Here is a 21,185-nt window from a genome sequence, read left to right as displayed (position 1 = left end):
CCTCCAAGCACTATCTCTAATGAGTCTACAAAGCCTTTATAGAAATTCCCTCTGTTCTTTTCAGAAGCTGTTGAGCGAATGAGGAATTGCATTGGTGAAGTCCTCCGCCTCCCCTCCCCCCGCCCCCAAAGCTTCGATATTTAAAAAATATCTTGGGGGTTTTTCTTCCTGCTTGCGTCATGAGTGAGGGCGTTATCAGAGGGGCTGGAAATACTGAAAACTAGATTCCTTCCTGCTCCCACCTTCTTCTTTCCCCTCCACCGCCCCGCTTGCTCGTTCTTTAAAAGAAACCAACCCCTTTAGATTCCCAGCAGCCCTTATGTAACTTCCAGTACAGACCCGAACGCATTGGAGGCAGAAAGCTGAGCAGGCTTCAGGGAGCCTTTGCAGCAGTGTTACCTGACTGGCTGCGTCAGTGAATGGTACACTTTCCCCCCAGGCTTTTATCACCTTGTCTGTCTTGTTTGAGTTGTTTTCAAGGTGAATTTGGTGCTTGTGAAAACTCAGTCTAACAACAGTGGCCTGTAGCCTGGCAAACACAGACAGGCACTGTGCCATCTTCTTCTGATTATCTTTGGGATTGCAGTCCTGGCCTTCTCCGGAGCAGAGACTTGCTTTGTTTTCTGATGATTTTTCTTTACTTTAAATATGAATAAACAACTTCTAAGGAGGGGATACATTTTCCCTTATGGCCAAAGCCAGAATTTGAACCTAGATGTGTAGAAGTGGAAGACATGCTACATTCTTCCCTGTCACCAAGCAGAGCCACCTAGCCCTTATTCCCCTAAACTTACACCCAGTGTATCTGTGTGTTGCCTGGTTTTTAACACTTTTGGTTCTGGCCTCTGCAAACAGAGACAAAATGGAGCATGAACCTTTTTGGAGTCTGGCTCATCTTGCACCTGCCATTATATCATGAAGGGCAAATTTGACATTGTTGCATGTTTGTGTAGCCCCAAATTGTTTCCAGGATCGGTGACGATCCTGTGTGAACCCTATGTATTGGAAGAGTGAGGAAAGCTTGTGACAGTTTGAACAACTGCATGGCCAGCATGTTACTGTTCAAAGGGTGTTGTCAACAGTGTAGAGCCGAGAGATCTGCATACGCAGCTCTTGGTAGTGTTAATAGACATCACTCTGCTAAATCCCTTGGGCTCTAGTGGGATGAGAGGCACTTTAATTTGCAGGTTGTATGAGGCCATGGAAGTTACTCGCTGCCTTGCAGTTGGCAGAATGTCCTGTCACATCATGGTGAATTTTTCTGGCCAAAGGAAGATTCCCTTGTAACCTAGAGAAGCATATGGGAAAGAGTGCGGTCTGTGCACTGCTCGAGCTTGTAACTGCATTCGGCTTCCATTGTGGGCCCGAGGTCAAAACTGAACTGTCAGCATCTGTTTTCTCTTGGCCTGAGTGCAGGTACAGAAGCTGTCCAAGGTGAGTGCTTGCTTGTCAACCAAGGGACTGCAGCTTCCTAACGTAATGCTTTATATTTAGATGCCCCGGGAAGCACACGGGGAAATGAGACCGCTTTCCACATCATTTACAATTCACTGTGACTCATTTGAAAATCCTATTTTAGTTCCCTTTTGTCACTACAGCACCTACCTTATACCTCTCAAATGGCTCTGCTCCCAAGATCGGTGTTATAACCATAGTACATGGCAAATGGTGTAGGAGGTGTAAAAGAAATTGCTAATGTGCCTAAAACCAGTCAAATAAAATGTTCACCGGAGCCTTCTCCATCATACAAACTCTTATTTATTTGATGTGTAAAGTGCTTTTATCACTCCTTCCCAGTGCATGTACTAAACAGCAGACATTCAGTGATCAAGTTGGTAATTAATAAATTGACTTAATTGCAGTTTGAAGGATTAACTCAACCTTCCACCCTGTAAAATGAATCATAGGACTGGAAGGGACCTCGAGAGGTCATCTAGTCCAGTCCCCTGCACTCATGGCAGGACTAAGCATTATCTAGACCATCCCTGACAGGTGTTTGTCTAACCTGCTCTTAAAAATCCCCAGTGATGGCGATTCCACAACCTCCCTAGGCAATTTATGCCAGTGCTTAATCACCCTGACAGTTAGGAAGTTAATAAAGAGCCCTGATACCTCATTATTAGCATTTAGATGTTAAATACACCTGTGGGATGAATAAAGTTCTGAACGTACCAGCTGCGTAGCTAACCTTTAATAGGGCAAAAGGATTTTAATAAATGTATCTGTTCAGAGAGACTCCAGACTTCTTACCCATTGAGTAGACTTAGGACAAGATGGTCAAGTGACTTGCTCCAAGGGACTAGAAATTAAGTATTTTGGATGCTAATTCCGGGCAGATATTCTGTCTGTGTGTCTGTAACCCTTGCAGACTTCCCAAAGGGATCACACAGTGGGAGTTGTCTTCTATTTCTTGGACTGTGTTTGAGTGCTTACCTTGATCTTTTCTAACTGCCATTGTAAAGTTCAAGAGCAGCTCTTATCTTGGGAGGAAATTAGCCCACGTCAGAGGCCTGGGGGTGACTGCAGCTTTCTGATTTTTGTGTGCTCTCCATGTTTTTCTGTCCTAGGAGTTTCTTTCAATAGTGTTTACACCCAAATTTGGAGAGTCCTTCTACATCTGGCTGCTGACCCCTACCCTGATGTCTCAGATGTGGCCATGAAAGTACTCAACAGCATTGCCTACAAGGTATGACTGCCAGTCTTCATGTATCTCTAAGCTTTTATGTTTTGAGGGTTTTTTTCATACTCAGGCAAAGTGTGGGTAGACGGAATCTGCATATACCCAGTTGGAAGGCTATGGGAAGCGATCGTTGCTCTGTCTGAGCCAGGACAGTACTGGTAGAGAAGGAACTTTAACATTCCAAAACTAAAACACTCAGACAAGCTCCGAGCCAAATAAAAAAGACTATTTGGGGGAGAGGCTGGAATTTTTTCAGAGATGCCTTTGTTAGCTAGGGGCCTTAAAAACTGAGTTTTGCTTACTTGCCTAGCGAGTAGATCAAAACCTGGGTGATGTCGTACAGATACTTCAGTAAATTATCCCCTTGCAAACTGATCTAGATTATGCAAGTGGGACTGGCCTGCAGACTGAAGCCACAATGGCTCTCCAACCCAGGTGAACTAGTACATGTGAGTCTGCATGCGGACACTCTTCCCGCTCCTCATCTCTTTAATACTGGTCTTAATCACCATGCTCACCACATTTCATCCTGCGAGGATGATGAGAAATCCCTGGAGACTGTTGTCACTGGTACTCCTGAATTGCCAGCATAGGGAGCTGTAATAGCAACCCTCACCTTCCACCAGAAACCAAGCACCTGGCCACTTCAGTACTTCTAATCACCAACAGTCCCCACTGGATTGCGCTGGGACGCCATTTAGACACACTCCTCCCCCCACATTGGGATTCCACCTTCACAGTTGCTCCAGCATTAAGACCATGAGCTATTCGAAAGCAAGATGGTGTCTCTTACTGATTTCTGAGGACTAACCCCATCACTTAGACTTGAGCTCCTGGGTTAGCATGGCTGTAAGAGATGTCAGCAGTAGCATCCACTATTCAGTGTTAGAGACCTCCTGCTTTAAATCTGTTTTTCCCTTAAGAGGATAATTCTTAATTTAAACCCTTTGTTACTTGTTTTGAATACACACATGGGTCAGCCTGCAGACTTCAAGTCTGCGCGCTGTGGTTTTTTGGATATTGAATAACTTCACCTGTTAGGTGGTGAACTGAGATCTCCCGTTGGTGACTTAGGCACCAGATAAATCTGTGCATCAGATTGGCAAATCTCAAATTCAGAGAAGTGATGAGGGGGAGAAATTAAAGCTTTCAGACTTCCCTTTCTGGACCACATCATGGTAATTATTAGACTTTTTGCAAAATGAAGCTCTAGTTCTGCTAGAATTATAGGATTGGCATGGCCATACTGAAGATCTAGGTTCTCCTTTTCCTGTCTTCCCTATTTTTCTGGGGCTTACTCCCTTGCTATAAAAAGAGCTCCATGAGCACTACCAGAGAGGTGGTTGTGTCCTCTAAACATCTTCACTAGCGCAGTACAATGCTGCTTAGCCAGCAGGAGCCATGCAATTTTGAACATTATGGTGTCCGGGTGGGCAATGAATGTTGTGCCAGGACTGGTAAATTTTCATGGTAATTTTTTACGGCTCTGTCAAGTGCCACAGGGCTTAGGTCCAAGTTCCTGTTTCTCTGGAGGCCACAATTAATTCTGTATTTTGGGGGTTGCTATCCTAGTTTGCTGACTGATCCCCTATCTTCTGTCTGGCAGTATGCCTAGGACCCCAAATCCCAGGCATCTTCCGAGGGTAGGAAGCTGCAGTAAGGGCCAAAGGCAATTGGAAAAACCCTCTCGTGACCATGAAAGCAGCCCAAGTTTCACTGGGCATCAGCGTGTGCACAGCTGATTGAGAAGTGGAGAGCTGCTGCTCAGGAGGGAGGGCGAAGGAGGGTGGGGATTCAGAGGTTTGTGGAATGGAATGGCTGTCCACTGAGGATTTCGGCAGCTTGAGTGCACAGACCTCTTACATCTCATGCTCCACTTCCCAGGCGACTGCTCTATGGCCCTTGTGCTGTCTCAGAGGCAGTGATGTTTCAGATGGTTTTACACCCTAAATAATTGAAGCATTTGTCTTTGCAAGGATTTTTCAGCTGCAGATACTTGACCTTTTGCCAAGTTTCTCTCTCCCCTTCCTTAGCCATAAAGTTGAGGAAGCGCCAGTGTATGTAATTTGTCCAGGCACAGATGACAGTGCTTCAGGCAGCCACATGGGCAGAGGGAGTTTGGTTCTTAGTGCCGCATGATACTGTGGGTCTCCTTCCACCCCCACTTCTCTCAATGCCAAATGGTCTCTCTGGTTCCTAAAAAGGAACTTAGCTTATAGGGTCTTATTAAAAACCCATCTAAATGGAGAGCTAAGCCTGCGAATCCCTGGTCAGATCTGGCCCTAACTCATTTCATTGTGCCTATAAATCCCACCAGTGAGGGCTCCTGCCAGGATTACAGCCTTAACTTCACAGGTCCCCACTCGTGTGAGCTGAGGCCGATCCTGGAGTCCCTGACGTTATTTAAATGGAGTTCTTGCCATTGAATTTCCGTTTTAGGTTAATTTTGAGTTTGCACCTTTTAGGTTTTTTTAATGTATTTTCTTAAACACCCAGCAGTGACTAGAGGTGAGCTGGATAATACCCGGTGAACTCATTGTGCCCTTGAAAATGTCTTGACATTCAGCTCAGAGAAGATTGTCTGGAGAGTCCCGACCCTCACCACCACCACCACAGGCCCACACGTTCTCTCTTCTCTTTCATGGAGCCACAGCAGTCCTGGGAGTTTAAGCTTATTTGTCAGAATCCTTAATGTGCCGATCAAACTTTGGATGAGCAAAAACAGGCTCCTTTCGGGTACTGGATTGCCACCGATCCATTGTTCCTCTTGAGCCGGACTGTACGGTACAGATGCTTGACATTCATTTATAGACTCATAGACTCATAGACTTTAAGGTCAGAAGGGACCATTATGATCATCTGGTCTGACCCCCTGCACGCTGCAGGCCATAAAACCGTCCCCGCCCCTTCCCTGGACTCTGCTGCTGAAGTCCCCAATCCTGTTATTAGTGACCTCAATCGGCAGAGACCCACCTGCTAGAGATCCCTGCCCCATGCTGCAGAGGAAGGCGAAAAACCTCCAGAGGCTCAGCCAATCTGCCCTGGAGGAAAATTCCTTCCCGACCCCAAATATGGCGATCAGTAAGACCCCGAGCATATAGGCAAGAGTCTCCATCCTGACCCCTTTTAGCCATTATGCTATTTACCTACCATTGCTTGGTTTTCCTTGACAACTATGTTTTACCATTAAACCATTCCCTCCATAAACTTATCTAACTTAATCTTAAAACCAGACAAGTCCCTCGCCCCCACCGTTTCCCTCGGAAGGCCGTTCCAATATTTCACCCCTCTAACGGTCAGAAACCTTCGTCTAATTTCAAGCCTGAACTTCCCCACGGCCAGTTTATATCCATTCGTTCTCGTATCCACGTTAGTACTAAGCTGGAATAATTCATCTCCCTCCCTTGTATTAATCCCTCTAATATATTTAAAGATAGCAATCATATCCCCCCTCAGCCTTCGCTTTGTCAGACTAAACAACCCAAGCTCCTCTAGTCTCCTTTCATACGACAGGTTTTCCATTCCTCTGATCATCCTAGTGGCCCTTCTCTGCACCCGTTCCAGTTTGAGTTCATCTTTTTTAAACATGGGAGACCAGAACTGCACACAGTACTCCAAATGAGGTCTCACCAGCGCCTTGTACAACGGAAGCAGGACCTCCTTATCCCTACTAGATATACCTCGCCTAATGCATCCCAAGACAGCATTGGCTTTTTTCACCGCCACGTCACACTGTCGACTCATAGTCATCCTGCGGTCTACAAGGACCCCTAGGTCCTTCTCCTCTTCCGTTACTTCTAACCAATGTGTCCCCATCTTGTAACTAAAATTGTTATTGGTCATCCCCAAATGCATCACCTTACACTTTTCACTATTAAATTTCATCCTATTTCTGACACTCCAATTCACAAGCTCATTCAAGTCTCTCTGCAAGATATCCCTATCCTCTTCCGAATTTACAACGCCTCCCACCTTCGTATCATCCGCAAACTTTATCAGCCTACTCCTGCAATTGGTTCCGAGGTCAGTTATAAATAGATTAAATAAAATGGGTCCCAAAACCGAACCTTGGGGAACTCCCCTGGTAACCTCCCTCCAACCTGACAGTTCACCCTTCAATATGACCCGCTGCATTCTCCCCATTAACCAATTCCTTATCCATCTCTGGATTTTCATATCGATCCCCATGTTTTTCAGTTTAACCAATAATTCCTCATGGGGTACAGTATCAAACGCTTTACTGAAATCCAGGTATATTAGGTCCACCGCATTTCCCTTATCTAATAAATCCGTTACTTTCTCAAAGAAGGAGATCAGATTCGTTTGGCACGATCTGCCCTTCGTAAAACCATGTTGTAAATTATCGCAATTGCCACTACCCTCCAGGTCCTCAACTAGTTTCTCCTTCAAAATTTTCTCTAACTCCATTTCACTGTTGGAAGGTATTTTCATAGCACTGTGATAGGCACTGGATATGAACCTGCAGAGAATAGAATGCTGTACATGGAGACGTAGGGAGGCATAGTCCATTGGGTGAATGTGGGAGTTACAGGCATGTTAAAGCCACACTCGAAGTCTCAGACTAGGAGACTGCAGCGACAGTATTTTAAATCAGAATAATTTTGCTAAATTGGATTTTTAAAAAGCATTGAAATACACAGTGTTGTCTCTGGGGCTGATTAGGCATTGCTAGGACTCATGTTGGGTTGGTTTTAGCCTAGCAATTGAATTTAAAAAATAAATTGGAATTAAAGAACTTTCCTTCCAAACTCCAACTCCGAAAACCCCAAACTTGTTTTCTGGTGTCTCTGTTGAATTGAAAGAATGAGATCCCAGCGAGTGACACTGGCCCTTGAAGACTCTGATCATGATTAATTAACGAAGCTCCTTCCCAGGTTGCTTCATCCAGCTATTTCCAGTGGAAGTTCTGAGGCTCACTCACCTTGATAGTTACTCCTGTGTAACATGCCCTCCTCGCCAGGCACTGCCGTGCATGAACACGCAGCTCGCTCTCTTTATCTGACATTGTTCTTCAGAGTTACCATCTCCCCCTCCTTCCCCCCCCCCCAAAAAAAGGATGTGATGTGAATACTACAAGAACAAACCTCCAAAAGAGGGGGTAGGAGAACAGCTGCCTCAAGTGGGTTATTTCAAGCTGTCTCTTTGTATCACTAAACCATGGCCCTGAAATGGCAGGACTTGGTCACTACTTTAGCAAAGAGGGATTTCTGTTCCCCTTTAAGAAAAGGGAGGGTCCTTTGTGTAACTCATTTCACTTCATATTCCTGCTGTGTATAGCTTGGTCTGACTTCAGCCTCTCTGGAGAGCCAAGCTGGCCTGAGCCACTTGTGATGAGGGAGGACCTGCCTGCAAAATTCTTCAAACCATGGAGCATTTGTGACTAAATTAGTTATGGAATATATATAGTTAGTTAACTAGTTATCTTCTACCCTCCCTCCACTCTCATCATGTGACCTTCTCCCTGCCCCAGATAATGGCTTAAGTGCTAGAAGGTTTTATTTGCACTACAGAGAGGGCAGTGATGTTAGAGCATCTGTGTCTAATGGAGAAGGTGGGTAGCATGGGAAAGCAGCTGTTTCAGAACATATTGGTAGGCTAGCTCAGGTGCCAGGCCTCGTTACTAAGAGCACATAGCAGCTGCTCTTGTGTTTGGATAGCATGTGGCTGTACTCTATTGTAACAGAATCGTGACCACTCATGCACCTTTGGAGCCAGATCTGTGACATTCAAGAGGGATTGATTCTCCTAAAAGCAATTGACATTGTGAATTTTCTGCTAGGTCATCTCAGGGGAAGGGAGGAAAGAAGAAAGCTGAGACTGCCTAATGATCCTCTGGCTCCCTCCAAGAAGAGTGGCAGGACAGAGGCAGTATGTGCTCTCAAGCACGAGTGCCTCAATATTGGGTCCGCCGTGAATTGTGTGTGGAAAGTGCAAAGGCAGAGAGTGCTGCTCCCACTGGGTGCAAGATCTGCCTTTTATGCTCACTGACGGCGTGGATCCCAGCAAGCCGTGCACACAGCTCTTTCTGTTCACCTGCCTTGTATTTCTATGACTGCCCTGATCGTCTCCTGGTTAGCATACTTTCTACTGGATAAAAACCCTGCAGTTGGGAGGTTCTGTTACCCAGGCCCTGATTCTTTCGCCCCACTGTACAATGCAGGATCTCCAGGTGTTTCAAGAGGCGATAAAAATCAGTTTGCCCACGTGACTTTTGGGGGATAGCGTGAACTGCTGCTCTTAGTTCCAGCAGGTTTTTGATGGCGCCGTGGCGCTTCTGTCCCTTAAAAGCACTTCCAGCATGCAAGAGCCAGGAGGAGCAGGAGTTTTGGGGTTTTAAGCAAACTGAAGATTTTTCCTTTTTTTAGAAGGGGGTGTGGTTGCCCTGGGCTGGCAGCATGCGACAGCTGTTTATTGATTTCCTCACTGTCCCTTGTCTGGCTGCCACTCAAAGCTACAGCCAGCCTTCCTTAGCTGGATGGAAAATCATTTCTCTTGCATTTTCAGTTGAACTGTCCCGTTCTAAACTGCTTTTTGAACACGGTTAAAACAGTGACCCCTTTTGCTCCAGGGGTGCCTGCTTTTCAGTGGTGGATGAAGTGACCTGTATATATCCCTTACCTTCCTCACAGCAGTGTTGTAAGGCTACATGTTTGTAAGGTGCTTTGAGATCCTCTGGTTGAAGGGCTGCATTGTGTCAAGCTGATCCCAGAAAACTGAACATACGAATGGCCACACTGGCTCAGACCATTAGTCCATCTAGCCCAATATCCTGTCTTCCGAGAGTGGACAATGCCACATGCTTCAAAGGCATTGAACAGAACAAGGCAATCATCAAGTGATCCCCCTTGTCGTCCAGTCCCAGCATGTGGCAGTCAGAGGCTTAGGGACACTCAGAGCACAGGGTTGCCTCCTTGACCATCTTGGACAATAGCCATTGATGGACCTGTCCTCCATGAATTTATCTAATTTTTTTAATCCAGTTGTAGTTCTGGGCTTCACCACATCCTCTGGCAACAAGTTTCACAGGTTGACTGGGCGTTGTGTAAAGAAGTACTTCCTTGTATTTGTTTTTAGTCTGCTGCCTATTAATTTCACTGGGTGAACATAAGAACGGTCAGACCAAAGGTCCTTCTAGCCCAGTATCCTGTCTGCCGACAGTGGCCAGTGCCAGGTGCCCCAGAGGGAATGAACAGAACAGGTAATCATCAAGTGATCCATCCCCTGTTGCCCATTCCCAGCTTCTGGCGAACAGAGGCTAGGGACACCATCCCTGCCCATCCAGGCTTATAGCCATTGATGGACCTATCCAGGATGACCCCTGGTTCTTGTGTTATGTGAAGGGGTAAATAACACTTTTTTATTCACTTTATTCACTTTTGCCACAGCATTCCTGATTTTATAGACCTCGATTATATCCCCCCTTAGTTGTCTCTTTTCCAAGCTGAACAATGTCAGTCTTTTTAATATCAGAGGGGTAGCTGTGTTAGTCTGGATCTGTAAAAAGCAACAGAGAGTCATGTACATGCATCCGACGAAGTGGGCATTCACCCACGAAAGCTTATGCTGCAATACATCTGTTAGTCTTAAAGGTGCCACAGGACTCGCTGAGTCTTTTTAATAGCTCTTTATATGGAAATTGTTCCATATCCGTAATCATTTTCGTTGCCGTTCTCTGTACCTTTTCCATTTCTGATGTATCTTTTTTTTTTTTTTTTGGATGGGTGACCAGAGCTGCATGCAGTATTCAGGGTGCCAGGGATTTATAAAGTGGCATTTTTATGGTCTTACTATCTCTCTCTTTCCTAATGGTTCCTAATGTTCTGTTTGCTTTTTTGATTGCCGCTGCACACTGAACAGATATTTTCAGAGAGCTATCCACAATGACCCCAAGAGCTCTTCCTTGAGTTTTAACAGCTAATTTAGACCTCATCATTTTGTATGCATAACTGGGATTATGTTTTCCAATGTGCATTACTTTGCACTTATCAGCGTTGAATTTCATCTGCCGTTTTTGCTGCCCAGTCACCCAGTTTAGTGAGATTCCTTTGTAACTCTTTGCAGTCAGCTTTGGACTTAACTATCTTGAGTAATTTTATATCTTCTGCAAATTTTGCCCCTCCCTGTTTACACCTTTTACCAGATCATTGACAAATGTGTTCAACAGCATTGGTCCCGATACAGATCCCTGGGGAACAACACTATTTATCTTCCTCCATTCTGAAAATTGACTGTTTAGTCCTATCCTTTGTTTCCTGTCGTTTAACCAGTTACTGATCCATGAGAGAACCTTCCCTCTTATCCCATGACTGCTTAGTTTGCTTAAGAGCCTTTTGTGAGGGACCTTGTCAAAGGTTTTCTGAAAGTCCAAGTACACTGTATCCACTGGATCACCCATGTCCACATGTTTGATCCTGTCAAAGAATTCTGATAGATTGGTGTGGCATGATTTCCCTGCACAAAAGCCATGTTGACTTTCCACAACAAATTGTGTTTGTGTCTGATAATTCTGTTCTTTCCTCTAGTTTCAACCAATTTGCCTGGTACTGAAGTTAGCTTACTGGCCTGTAATTGCCAGGATCGCCTCTGGAGCCTTTTAAAAAAATTGGCGTTACATTAACTATCCTCAAATCATCCGTTACGGAAGCTGATTTAAATGACAGGTTACATACCCCAGTTAATAGTCTGCAATTTCATATACGAGTTCCTTCAGAACTCTTGGGTGAATACTATCGAGTCCTGGGGACTTTTTATAGTTTAATTTATCAATTTGTTCCAAAACCACCTCTATTGACTTCTCAACCTGAGACCGCTCCTCAGATTTGTCACCTAAAATGAAGGGCTCAGGTGTGGGAATCTCCCTCACATCCTCTGCAATGAAGACAGATGCAAACAATTCATATAGCTTCTCTGCCATTGCCTTGTCTTCCTTGAGTGCACCTTTAGCATCTTGATTGTCCAGTGACCCCACTGATTGTTTAGAAGCCTTCCTGCTTCTGATGTACTTTAAATATTTGTGCTGTTAATTTTTGTCTTTTGCTAGTTGCTCCTCCAAATTCTTTCTCAGACTGTCTAATTAAACTTTTACCCTTGCCAGAGTTTTATGCCTCTTTTTATTTTCTTCAAGAAGATTTGACTTCCAGTATTTTTGCCTGTAACCAGTTCTTTTACTCTGTTGTTTAGCCATGGTGGCCTTTTTTTTTTTTGGTCCCCTTACTACTCAAGGTGTAGAAGTTCAGTATTATTATGCAGGACCTGGAAGTGGGCGATGGGAAGAAGACAGGAGTCGTCTTTGGGTAACGGCTGTACTTACAGTGAAAGTTCTTACAGGAGTGTGAAATCTGGATTGGAACTTTTGCTTGAAGGAGGGTAAATTTGGAGTATGATAGGAAATCCAGCACTTCTTTCCTGAGATATGAGAGAGAAAAATCTCATTGCTGCAAGGTAACCCCCAAGCTTGCTACTTGCCCGTTGTCAGCTTTTTACAAATGCTAGTGCAGAGCTTAGATGGTAATTTAATTATGGGAAGGGATTACATGTCACTCAAAAGCCTTTCTCAGTAAGTAGCAGAAGGATCTTTTCGGATACATGTTTCCTGACTGACCAAGTTACTTAATAATCTAATAGTAATTGGATGGGAACTGTTCAGGAGTCATTGATATACGTTTTCAAACCCCACTTTGTTAAGAGTTTAACCACATTTAACCAGAGACACGGGATTTTATTAGAGAATAAATAACTGCAGTTGATGTTTGCACCCTCTCAGTTGTGGAATACTTTGATTTTTTCCTAGGCTACAGTAAATGCCCGCCCCCAGCGCATCCTTGACAGCTCCTCCCTCACGCAATCTGCCCCAGCCAGCCCTACCAACAAGGGCATGCACATCCACCAAGTGGGGTAAGTAGCCTCCTAAATGTTGTTTCCTTGCCAGTTCCAGCTGAGTGGATTTGTGCATTCGTTCCCCATCACAAGCCATTCAGCCACCCCAATTAACTGAGACGCAGATGAGAAACTTGCAGAACTCTCAGTCGCTTTCTGTCTGGTCTTCCTCTAAACACTGGTAAAGGAGAAATCCCTGTAAAAAGCTGGGGATTTCCCTCTGGCGCCCTCATCAGGACAAGGAGGAGCCTGGCACACTGACTGCAGGTAAGTGGAGAAGCAGGATAAAGACTCATGCTCTCATCCCTCATTGGTTTGATCTGAGGTAGATGGGACCTACATTTCCCCATAGAACTGATCTGTCTGCTCTCCACTCTGAAATGGTGAGGACCCAGGGTTACCTGATCAACAGCAGAGGCTGCGTCTAAATGATCCAGAGCAAGAATGACATGGGCAAGTCTGGGCTTTCGAAATGAGCTTCTGTTGTGGTTATTCCCAACCCCAACCTCTCGCCCAGTGGAAAACAACAACTGGCCCTTGCACCCTTGCAAACGTCCTGCCAGAAAACCTCACAGCGGAAAGGGGACACAAACATGTGAAGATTCTGTAGCCATGTGTTTGTTACTGGCCATGGAACAGGGAAAACATCAGGTTATCTCTGCCTTATACTCTGCAGCTGACATGATCCCTGAACTCCTTGGTGAGCTAGAATCACTGTTAACATGTCTTGGGTAAGGTGCCATAACTGTGTTCTTATGAATCATTGTGACCATGGCAACCTCAGTATTCCCCAGTGAGCAAAGCTGTTTAAATCTCTAGACCTGAATTTAGGTTTGGCACAGCAGCCAAGACTCGTTTTTATTTTGGAGGGAGATGGCAGTGAAGTATAAAGCCTAAAAAACAAAAGAACAAACCTGTACCTTCTAAAATAAAAACAATGGCAAGGAAAGGTGCAGAGATGGCACGGTTAGTGATTTTGAGGGCATGCCCTTCTCCAGCACCCAGGTTTATAGTCTAGTTGTAGTCATCCCCCGGTAGATGGATTTTCCACCTTGCTCACGTTGTAGGAAACTGGTCCTTTCTCAAAGGTGGAAGCCATTATTTGGTTGTATTCCATCCCGGAGAAGCCTGAATTTCAGTGGATGTTCATCAGCTTGGTTCAGAAAGTGTGTTCATCCCTGTGTTCTTTCCCAATATTAGAGGGTCTCCTCCAACTACCAGCACGAGCATCTCCAGCCTGACAAACGACGTGACAAAACCGCCAGTCAGCCGGGACCTCCCATCTGTAAGACCTTCAAATGTAGGCAGTCTTGGGGTCCAGTACACCCCCCACTCCCACCAGTTCCCCAGGACGAGGAAAATGTTTGACAAAGGGCCAGATCAGGTAAAATGGATCTTTCTACTAGCCGTGACCCCTCTACCTTGTGTACTTTTTGTCACACGTCCTGTTCTTTGCTCTCCTACTTTCTAAATATCCTTCTTTGCTTTTTGCAGCTGCCACTGACTCCCGTTTAGTTTCCTCTAATCCTGCCAACATCAATAAAGTAAAAAATTTAATTGATTATTTTTCCTCGTCTCCAGGATAAATGTCGCTTTGTGGCTCTTGATGTGACATTACTACCTGCTGCTGCTTCAGAGAAGTGTTTAATTGGAAAAGGTTATTTATTGTTCTGTAAACATTCAGTTACTTTACATAAATTGAGGCTGCTACCTCACCTTAATGAACAAAGTTTCAGAGACATTCTCAGAGGCCAGGAGTCAGTCGCTCTCCTTTATTGCAGGAGAGAATGTCAGATCCTTTCAACAAGCACCTTTAGTGTTGGTGGGCCCCACAGGAGCAGCCCTTGTCACACAGTTGTAGGTCATGGTGCACTCAGATCTTCATAATCCCTCTGCTACTGTCAGAATATGCATGTGTTCTCCATCAAGTCCATCCAGATAGAAAGAACAACAGTCCATACCGGCTGCAGTGGAGAAGCACACAGGTCAGACGCATCTAGTGTTTTCATTGTTCAGTGCCAAAAGGGTTCATTGGGTTGATGCTCAGACAATACTTGGTCCTTGTTTAGTACTTTTCAAAGGTGAGCAGGTGTAGTTATCCCTACTTCACTAACGGGGAACCTGACACACACAGGTGGTGACTTGTTCTGCGTCAGTGGCAGGAGCAGGGAATGCAGCCCATGGGAACCCAGTGGAACTGCCCCCATCCCATGCTAGGTCCATTTGACCAGAGCTGCCACCCCTGGGAGAGAATGCAGGAGTGTTTTAGTGTCTGACTGCAGAAGGAAGCCCAATGAGTAAGAGCTGGGGTCAGTGAGGGATTTACATACTGCCAGCACTGGCTAGAGCCAGGCAGGTGCTAGGCCTGTTTTCACACGTCATTTCATGCAGCCAATTCATTTCACTCTGAACTTGGATCTTTCTAGCCCTTGGAGGCTCTTTCGCAGAGGCTGCCAAACTGTACCACACGTGAGAAAAACGGGGGGAAGCAGCTTCATCGCGGAAGGAGAAGAGCCCCACTCACTGGTGTGTGCAGATAGTGCTGTTAGAAAGTGCCACATGGTCAGACCTGGAGACGGGATTCCTCTCTGCACCGATGCAGCCCAATCAGCAGCATTACAGCTTCCCTGCCCTAGCAGGACCAACCACCTCGGGGAGGAGAGGGGAATTCAGCCTCCCTGGCTCGTTCAGTCCTTGGCCTCTCTGCCAAGACTGCCACCTGTAACGATGCTCTCTGTGAGGTGGACAGCTGGCTGCTAGGAATTGGAGAGTGGCCACTGCACAGCAGTCAGATGGTCATGCCTTTGGCACACTACTGGGCAGGAGGGACCAGATTCCAGTCAGCAACTTAGAGCTGAAACTCGGTGTAGCCCATTACGAAGCCACCTCGGCCATGCAGTCCCAAAGACAGATACATCTTTAATGAGCTGGATGAGGGTTGATAGTGACCTTTCCCTCCTCCTTCTATATGCCTTTTCACCCTTTTTATGCCTGTACGTATGCTGGGCCCTGTTCTGAGGTTGGGGCCAATAGTTTTTTCTTGAATCATTTTCCCTATCCCCAATTGTGCCCTATGCTAGACTCCAGGCAGGCCATGGGAGGGAGCCAGTGCTATTACTTCATGCTTACAAAATAGCAGTGCCCAGAGGCCTAATCATTACTGGAGCCCATGCTGTGTACAACATGTACAAGGTGAGAGGCGGCACCTTACTACCTAGGGAGGTTGTACCTTGCTACGTGGAGGGGTTGCACCTCAATACGTCAGGAGTGATGTGTAACTTGTTTGTACCAGTGTTGTCAGATGCTACCGGTGTGATGCTCTGCTTTCTCTTGTGTTGATATCACTCAGCTGCGTGCGTGTGTGTGTTCCCTCTGTGTGCGGTCCCAGCTCTGCAGATAGCTGACACAGCAAACCTTACTTACTTACCAGTGTAAGTAAGGCCTTCACTTACTACCCTGGTTAGCGTCTCCATGCTCTCCCTGAGGAGCTAACAGAGGGGCTGTTCTTTCAAAGCGTGGCATGCACAATCTCATATCTCGGCAGCACCTTTCAGCATCTATCCGCTCAATTTCTCTTTGCAGTTGAAGTCGGCCTATGATATTAGTTCCGTGTGGGCTCTGGGAAGAGAGCCAGCACTTTGAATGGGGATGGACAGCATCATTAACAAAAAATGTTTCCCTCCGTGTTCTCTTCCTGGGCAGACCACTGATGATGCAGATGATGCTGTTGGACACAAAATCTTCATTTCGGCCACAATGCAGACAGGATTTTGTGACTGGAGCGCAAAATATTTTGCTCAACCGGTCATGAAGGTAATATTCTCCCTCCATTCATGTTTCTTGAATCACAGCCCTGGGATGCTGACCCCTGGAAATGTGGGCGCAATGCGCTCTCCCTTCCCTCGTCATTCCTTTTCTGTTCATCCTATGGAATGAGAACGTTGCTCGCACACCACCCTCCCTGCTACTTTTTTGATCCACGTAACCACCTTGCCTGTAAAATGTGGGCAGAGGAACAGAGAGACGATCAGAGGGAGGGGAGGATTTAGTGGAATGTTAGCAGAGAAAGAGCCCCAGAGTAGGAAGTAAAAGCTATGCCAGGCCCATGTGAGTCGGAGTGCCAGTATGTGGGGAGGGTCTGCTTGTTGGTGCCACTGGTCCAGTCAGCTAAGCAGCGTTGCCTTACTGTGAAGGTTGAGCATGGCTGCAGCTTCCAAAGAATTGTATTATCCATCAATAGCTGACATGCTGATGCCGTGACTGAATTGTTACGCATCGCACAGTGGCAGTTAGGTGCTCCAGTTACATCCACCACGAGAAGCACAAATTACATACACAACTCAGAGTAACAAACAAAAATTCAGTCCCCCACTAAACAAAGTAACTGGGCCATGGATTAAACTCTGCAGCACTGATGCCCCAACAGTGAGAACAGATTCTAAAGTAGGGGAGAGGGGGGCCCAGCCCCTGGTTGTGGGGCTTTCAGCCAAAGGAACTTGACAACAGATGTCTCCTCGATTATGAGGGTTTGTTTCAAAGCAGCAGGGTCCATGTCATATTAAGTATTTTGTGTGTTTTCCCCATAACTTCCCTTACTAGTTCCCTGAGACATTTGTGTTCAAAAGGGGGGTTTCTCCCTCCCCACTTGTCACCTTCTTCTTGCTTAATTCTATAGCAAAGTTATAATGCTGAATTGTCACATTGCGATCATTTCCATAACAGAGACATGTCGTAAGCAGAGGGGTGACGTCCTTACACTGGAGTTAACACTTCCCTAGCACACTGAGGACTAGGTGTACCTTGCAAATGTTAACTGATCCTCTCAAACCTGCAAGATGGAATAGGGTGGGTGGGTAGATGGGTAAGTAAAGCAAAGCCAAGACTTGGTCACAGGTTCAAGCATGAGGCGGGTGTACGTCGTCACGGTGACGCTGGTCTCTACAGTTAATACCTGTCCAAATCCAATACACGCTTTTCTAGTAACTCTTTTAAGACTTTGCTGGATGTGGAAGTCCCTCTTTAAAAGCAAGTTTTGTTTTGTGTGTGCTTGTGACAACAAATGATCTTGCTCTGAGCCAGGCAGCACAAGGGTGTATTCAGGTTAACTTTCCTGGGAAAATGCTGGAGATTAATCATTCTTCCCTGCCAGCCCAGAGAACAAGAACAATAAAAACAACTTGGTTGTTACAATAAACGTCACTCTCCTTTTGCTGTGTAATGAAACCCCTGTATTCCAGCAGCAAGGGCACAGACGTGGCTTTCTTCCCACCTTTGCATTTAGGTTTCTGGCTGTGCTGATGCTAAAACAAGTGGAGGAAATCATTGAGAATGCTGCCTTAAGTGAAGACTATTTAATCCCAGTGTCAGCAGAGCGTGTCCTCCACTCCAAGTTAGATTTGATCCTGCTTGCTTGAGTGCAGGTTTAGAGCTGTGACCTACTCACAGGCATCTTGTAAAATCTCCTTTATCTCAGAAAGGGGGTTTGACAGCAACTGAGGATCTGAAATAGTGCCCAGGAAAAACTCCCGCAGCCTTGATTACTTAAAAGAAATTACAATTACAATAAGGAAAGAGGGTGGCAGTGGAAATTGTGGTGATGCTGAATCTCCTTTGAGATACATGGGCAGGAGACAGACAGAGGACTTTGTGTGGGGGTAGGTGAGGGTGGGAGACTGGGAGAGGAGTTGTGGCTGCAGAAGGGGCGGTAAATTAGAATGGGTGGTTGGCAAGCCTCAAATTGTTTGCTTGGGAAAATCTGTATTTTCTTAGCCCTGGAGGGTGAATGGGAGATGGCTAATGCTGATCTCAGGGCAGATTAACATGGTGTTTCCAAAGACGCGTCATGCAGGGATTTGGAACTGACAGCACAGGTACTTTGACTGCTGAGGGGAAAGAAATGTGTGCTGCCAGGACTGCCAATGCGTGGATTCTGGGGAATTCCTGGATCGCAAGGTTGCAGAAGTTTGTGGGAGAGGAAGGACGTGGGAAGTGCTGGGTACAGACTGATTCGGGCGTGAAGAGGTAGCCTGCATTGGCATCATGTTTTGCCCACTCTGTGGCATCTAAGTGCTGACTTTTAAGAGGTTGTGATTTACCAGACACTGTGGTGATTCCCTTGGGTGGAAATGATCTGCCCCTTATCCCTGCTGTACACCTCAGACAATGTATGAGAGCAGATTTGGACAGTCTCAGAGACTTGTGTCCAGAGGCTGTGATAGTTTGATCTGGCCGAGTGTCTGAATAATTGCCACAGCGACAATATGAAAGCTATTAATATGTGTCCAAAGAATATTAATTGGGAAACGGGAGTGTTCATGGGTGCCCAGAAAATGGGTGCGGTATGGCATAGAAACATTACGAGCTCTGACACCTCTACATCTGTGGTAGGGCCCTACGAAATTCACAGTCAGGAAAAACATCACGGACCGTGAAATCTGGTCTTGTGTGTGCTTTTACCCTATACTGTACCCTATATACTCACGGGGGAGACCAGCGTTTCTCAGATTGGGGATCCTGACCCAAAAGAGAGTTGCAGGGGGGGTCGCAAGGTTATTTTAAGGGGGGGTTACAATATTGCCACCCTTACTTTTGTGCTGCCTTCAGAGCTGGGTGGCCAGAGAATGGTGGCTGCTGACTGAGGGCCCAGCTCTGCAGGCAGCAGCGCAGAAGTAAATTCATTACACAGCAAAGCCCCAGCAGAGAGATTACTACCATACCAGGCCATCCTTCCTTCTGTGCTGCTGCTGGCGGCAACACTGCCTTCAGAGCTGGGCTCCCGGCCAGCAGCCGCCGCTCTCCAGCTGCCCACCCCAGCTCTGAGGCAGCAGCAGCGCAGAAATAAGGGTAGCAGTACCGCAACTCCTCTCTACAATAACCTTGCGGACCCCCTCCCCCACAACTCCTCTTTGGGTTCAGACTCCTACAATTACAACACTGTGAAATTTCAGATTGAAATAGCTGAAATAATTAGACAGACAATTTTTTAAATACTATGACATTGAAATTGACCAAAATGGACCGTGAATTTGGTAGGGCCCTATCTATTGGTTAGGTCTCAGAGGATCTTTCAAGCATTAAGTTGTCAGTATTTTGGAGCAGAAACCTTGTCTGTGATTTCTCTCGCCACCCTAACACAAACTCCAGCCTCCAGCCATTGTGGAACATAACCAGGAACGCCATTCCACTGTAACGTAATTGTCCTTTACTCTAGGCACCGCATGTGAGTCGGTTTGTAGGAGGGGAGAAGTAATGGCAGTAGAAATGTTTGTATGGCAGGGAGTGAAGATTGCAGGGAGATGCGTTCCCTGCTTGTGGTTGAGGACTCCTGGATACAGAAGGGAGGAGGGAGGAGAGATGGGGGGGGAATGCAGTGAGTGGGTCAAGAGCATGGGTGGGGAGGTAGGCCAAAGCAGGACTGGTGGGGCCCAGGTAATGGGAGGGTGTGGGGGAATAGTGCAGGCTGGCTGGCTGGCTCAGTATGCAAATTCCAGGACATGATATGTATAGCTGTCTAAATGATTACCAACTCCTCCCAACAGTATATCTTTCCTGTTAAAAAAAAAATGGGAAATTGAGTAGCAAACATATCTGTTAATACAGAGTTACGGTTGCTTGCTGGGATGTAGTCCCCTTGCTGGTACATAGTCCTCTTGTAGACAAGTTTGAGCAAAACTCAAACTTCTGAAACTAGGAAATGCACAGGTAAGGTTGCACCTTAACTGCTCTCTTTCCGCAGTGCCCCTGGGTGCCCGTTAACACATACACCTTTGCTTGGCCAGTCCCACCATGGCTGAAATGTACGAGCTCTGCACCTCCTTTTACAGACCATTAACTCTCACCCACAGGATTCCATCTAACACAATTAAAGGACAAAGTGTGTGGAGGGGGAGTTTGTCAATTCCTCATTCCCTCTGTTCCCTGGAGCTGGCCGTAGCCCCTGGGAATTATTTGTAGACACTGTAATGCAGTCAGGGTGTTAGGTGTCCTACACTAACTGGTGGAGGCAGAAGTTGGGCCTGCACAGTAAAGGACTAGATATGATAGGAGGACATGTGAGTTACTTTGAGGTATGTGACACAGCTGTGACTGTGATATGAGAGGATCTATGTTTTGCACCCTCCAACGTGTGTGAGCAAAGGAAGGGAGCGACATGTGTACCTTCACAATGCAGTATGCATCATTTCAGTGCAGAATTGTGTATATTATATAAAGAGCCGAGCACCAGGGTTTAGTAGAAAGGGAATGGTCAGTAGCAAGCTGGGACAGGAGAGCAATTTAAGCATTTATTACCTGCATGCACTCCAGGTAACGCGAGCGTGGTCAGTGTCAGGTGTAGCTGCACTCAATGGCAGAGGCAATAGTTAGTTCTGCTTGGTAGAACTGTGGTTGTGAGCTCTGTGGATTACTTTGGGGTGTGTAAGAGAGCTGTGATTGTGATATGAGGGGATCTGTGTTTTGCATCCTCGTGTGTGAGAGCAAAGGGAAGAGGTGCATGTGTACCTTCAGGACGCAGTATGTGTCATTTCTGTGTAGGCTGTGTGAATAGCAGGGCACAGGGCTTTTATTACCAAGGATATCAGCCGTGAGGTGGAATATGCGAGCATTCTAA

General features: G+C 46.1%; 1 protein-coding gene across 5 annotated transcripts in view; it reads left to right on the top strand.

Moving 5' to 3' along the window:
• RPTOR (regulatory associated protein of MTOR complex 1) overlaps window positions 1-21,185 on the top strand; it is a 297,098-nt gene that overhangs the window by 227,285 nt on the left and 48,628 nt on the right. For all 5 annotated transcript variants that reach the window (XM_042840943.2, XM_042840944.2, XM_065562859.1 and 2 more), the window contains exons 21-24: window positions 2,568-2,686; window positions 12,492-12,595; window positions 13,778-13,961; window positions 16,280-16,390. In XM_042840943.2, the coding sequence (XP_042696877.1) occupies window positions 2,568-2,686; window positions 12,492-12,595; window positions 13,778-13,961; window positions 16,280-16,390 (518 nt within the window). The remainder of the gene's footprint in view (window positions 1-2,567; window positions 2,687-12,491; window positions 12,596-13,777; window positions 13,962-16,279; window positions 16,391-21,185) is intronic.

This window comes from Chrysemys picta, chromosome 12 (assembly GCF_011386835.1).
Source record: "Chrysemys picta bellii isolate R12L10 chromosome 12, ASM1138683v2, whole genome shotgun sequence".
Classification (NCBI taxonomy): domain Eukaryota; kingdom Metazoa; phylum Chordata; order Testudines; family Emydidae; genus Chrysemys; species Chrysemys picta.
The sequence above is the reverse complement of the archived record's forward strand: the minus strand, read 5'-3'. Positions and strand labels throughout refer to the sequence as shown.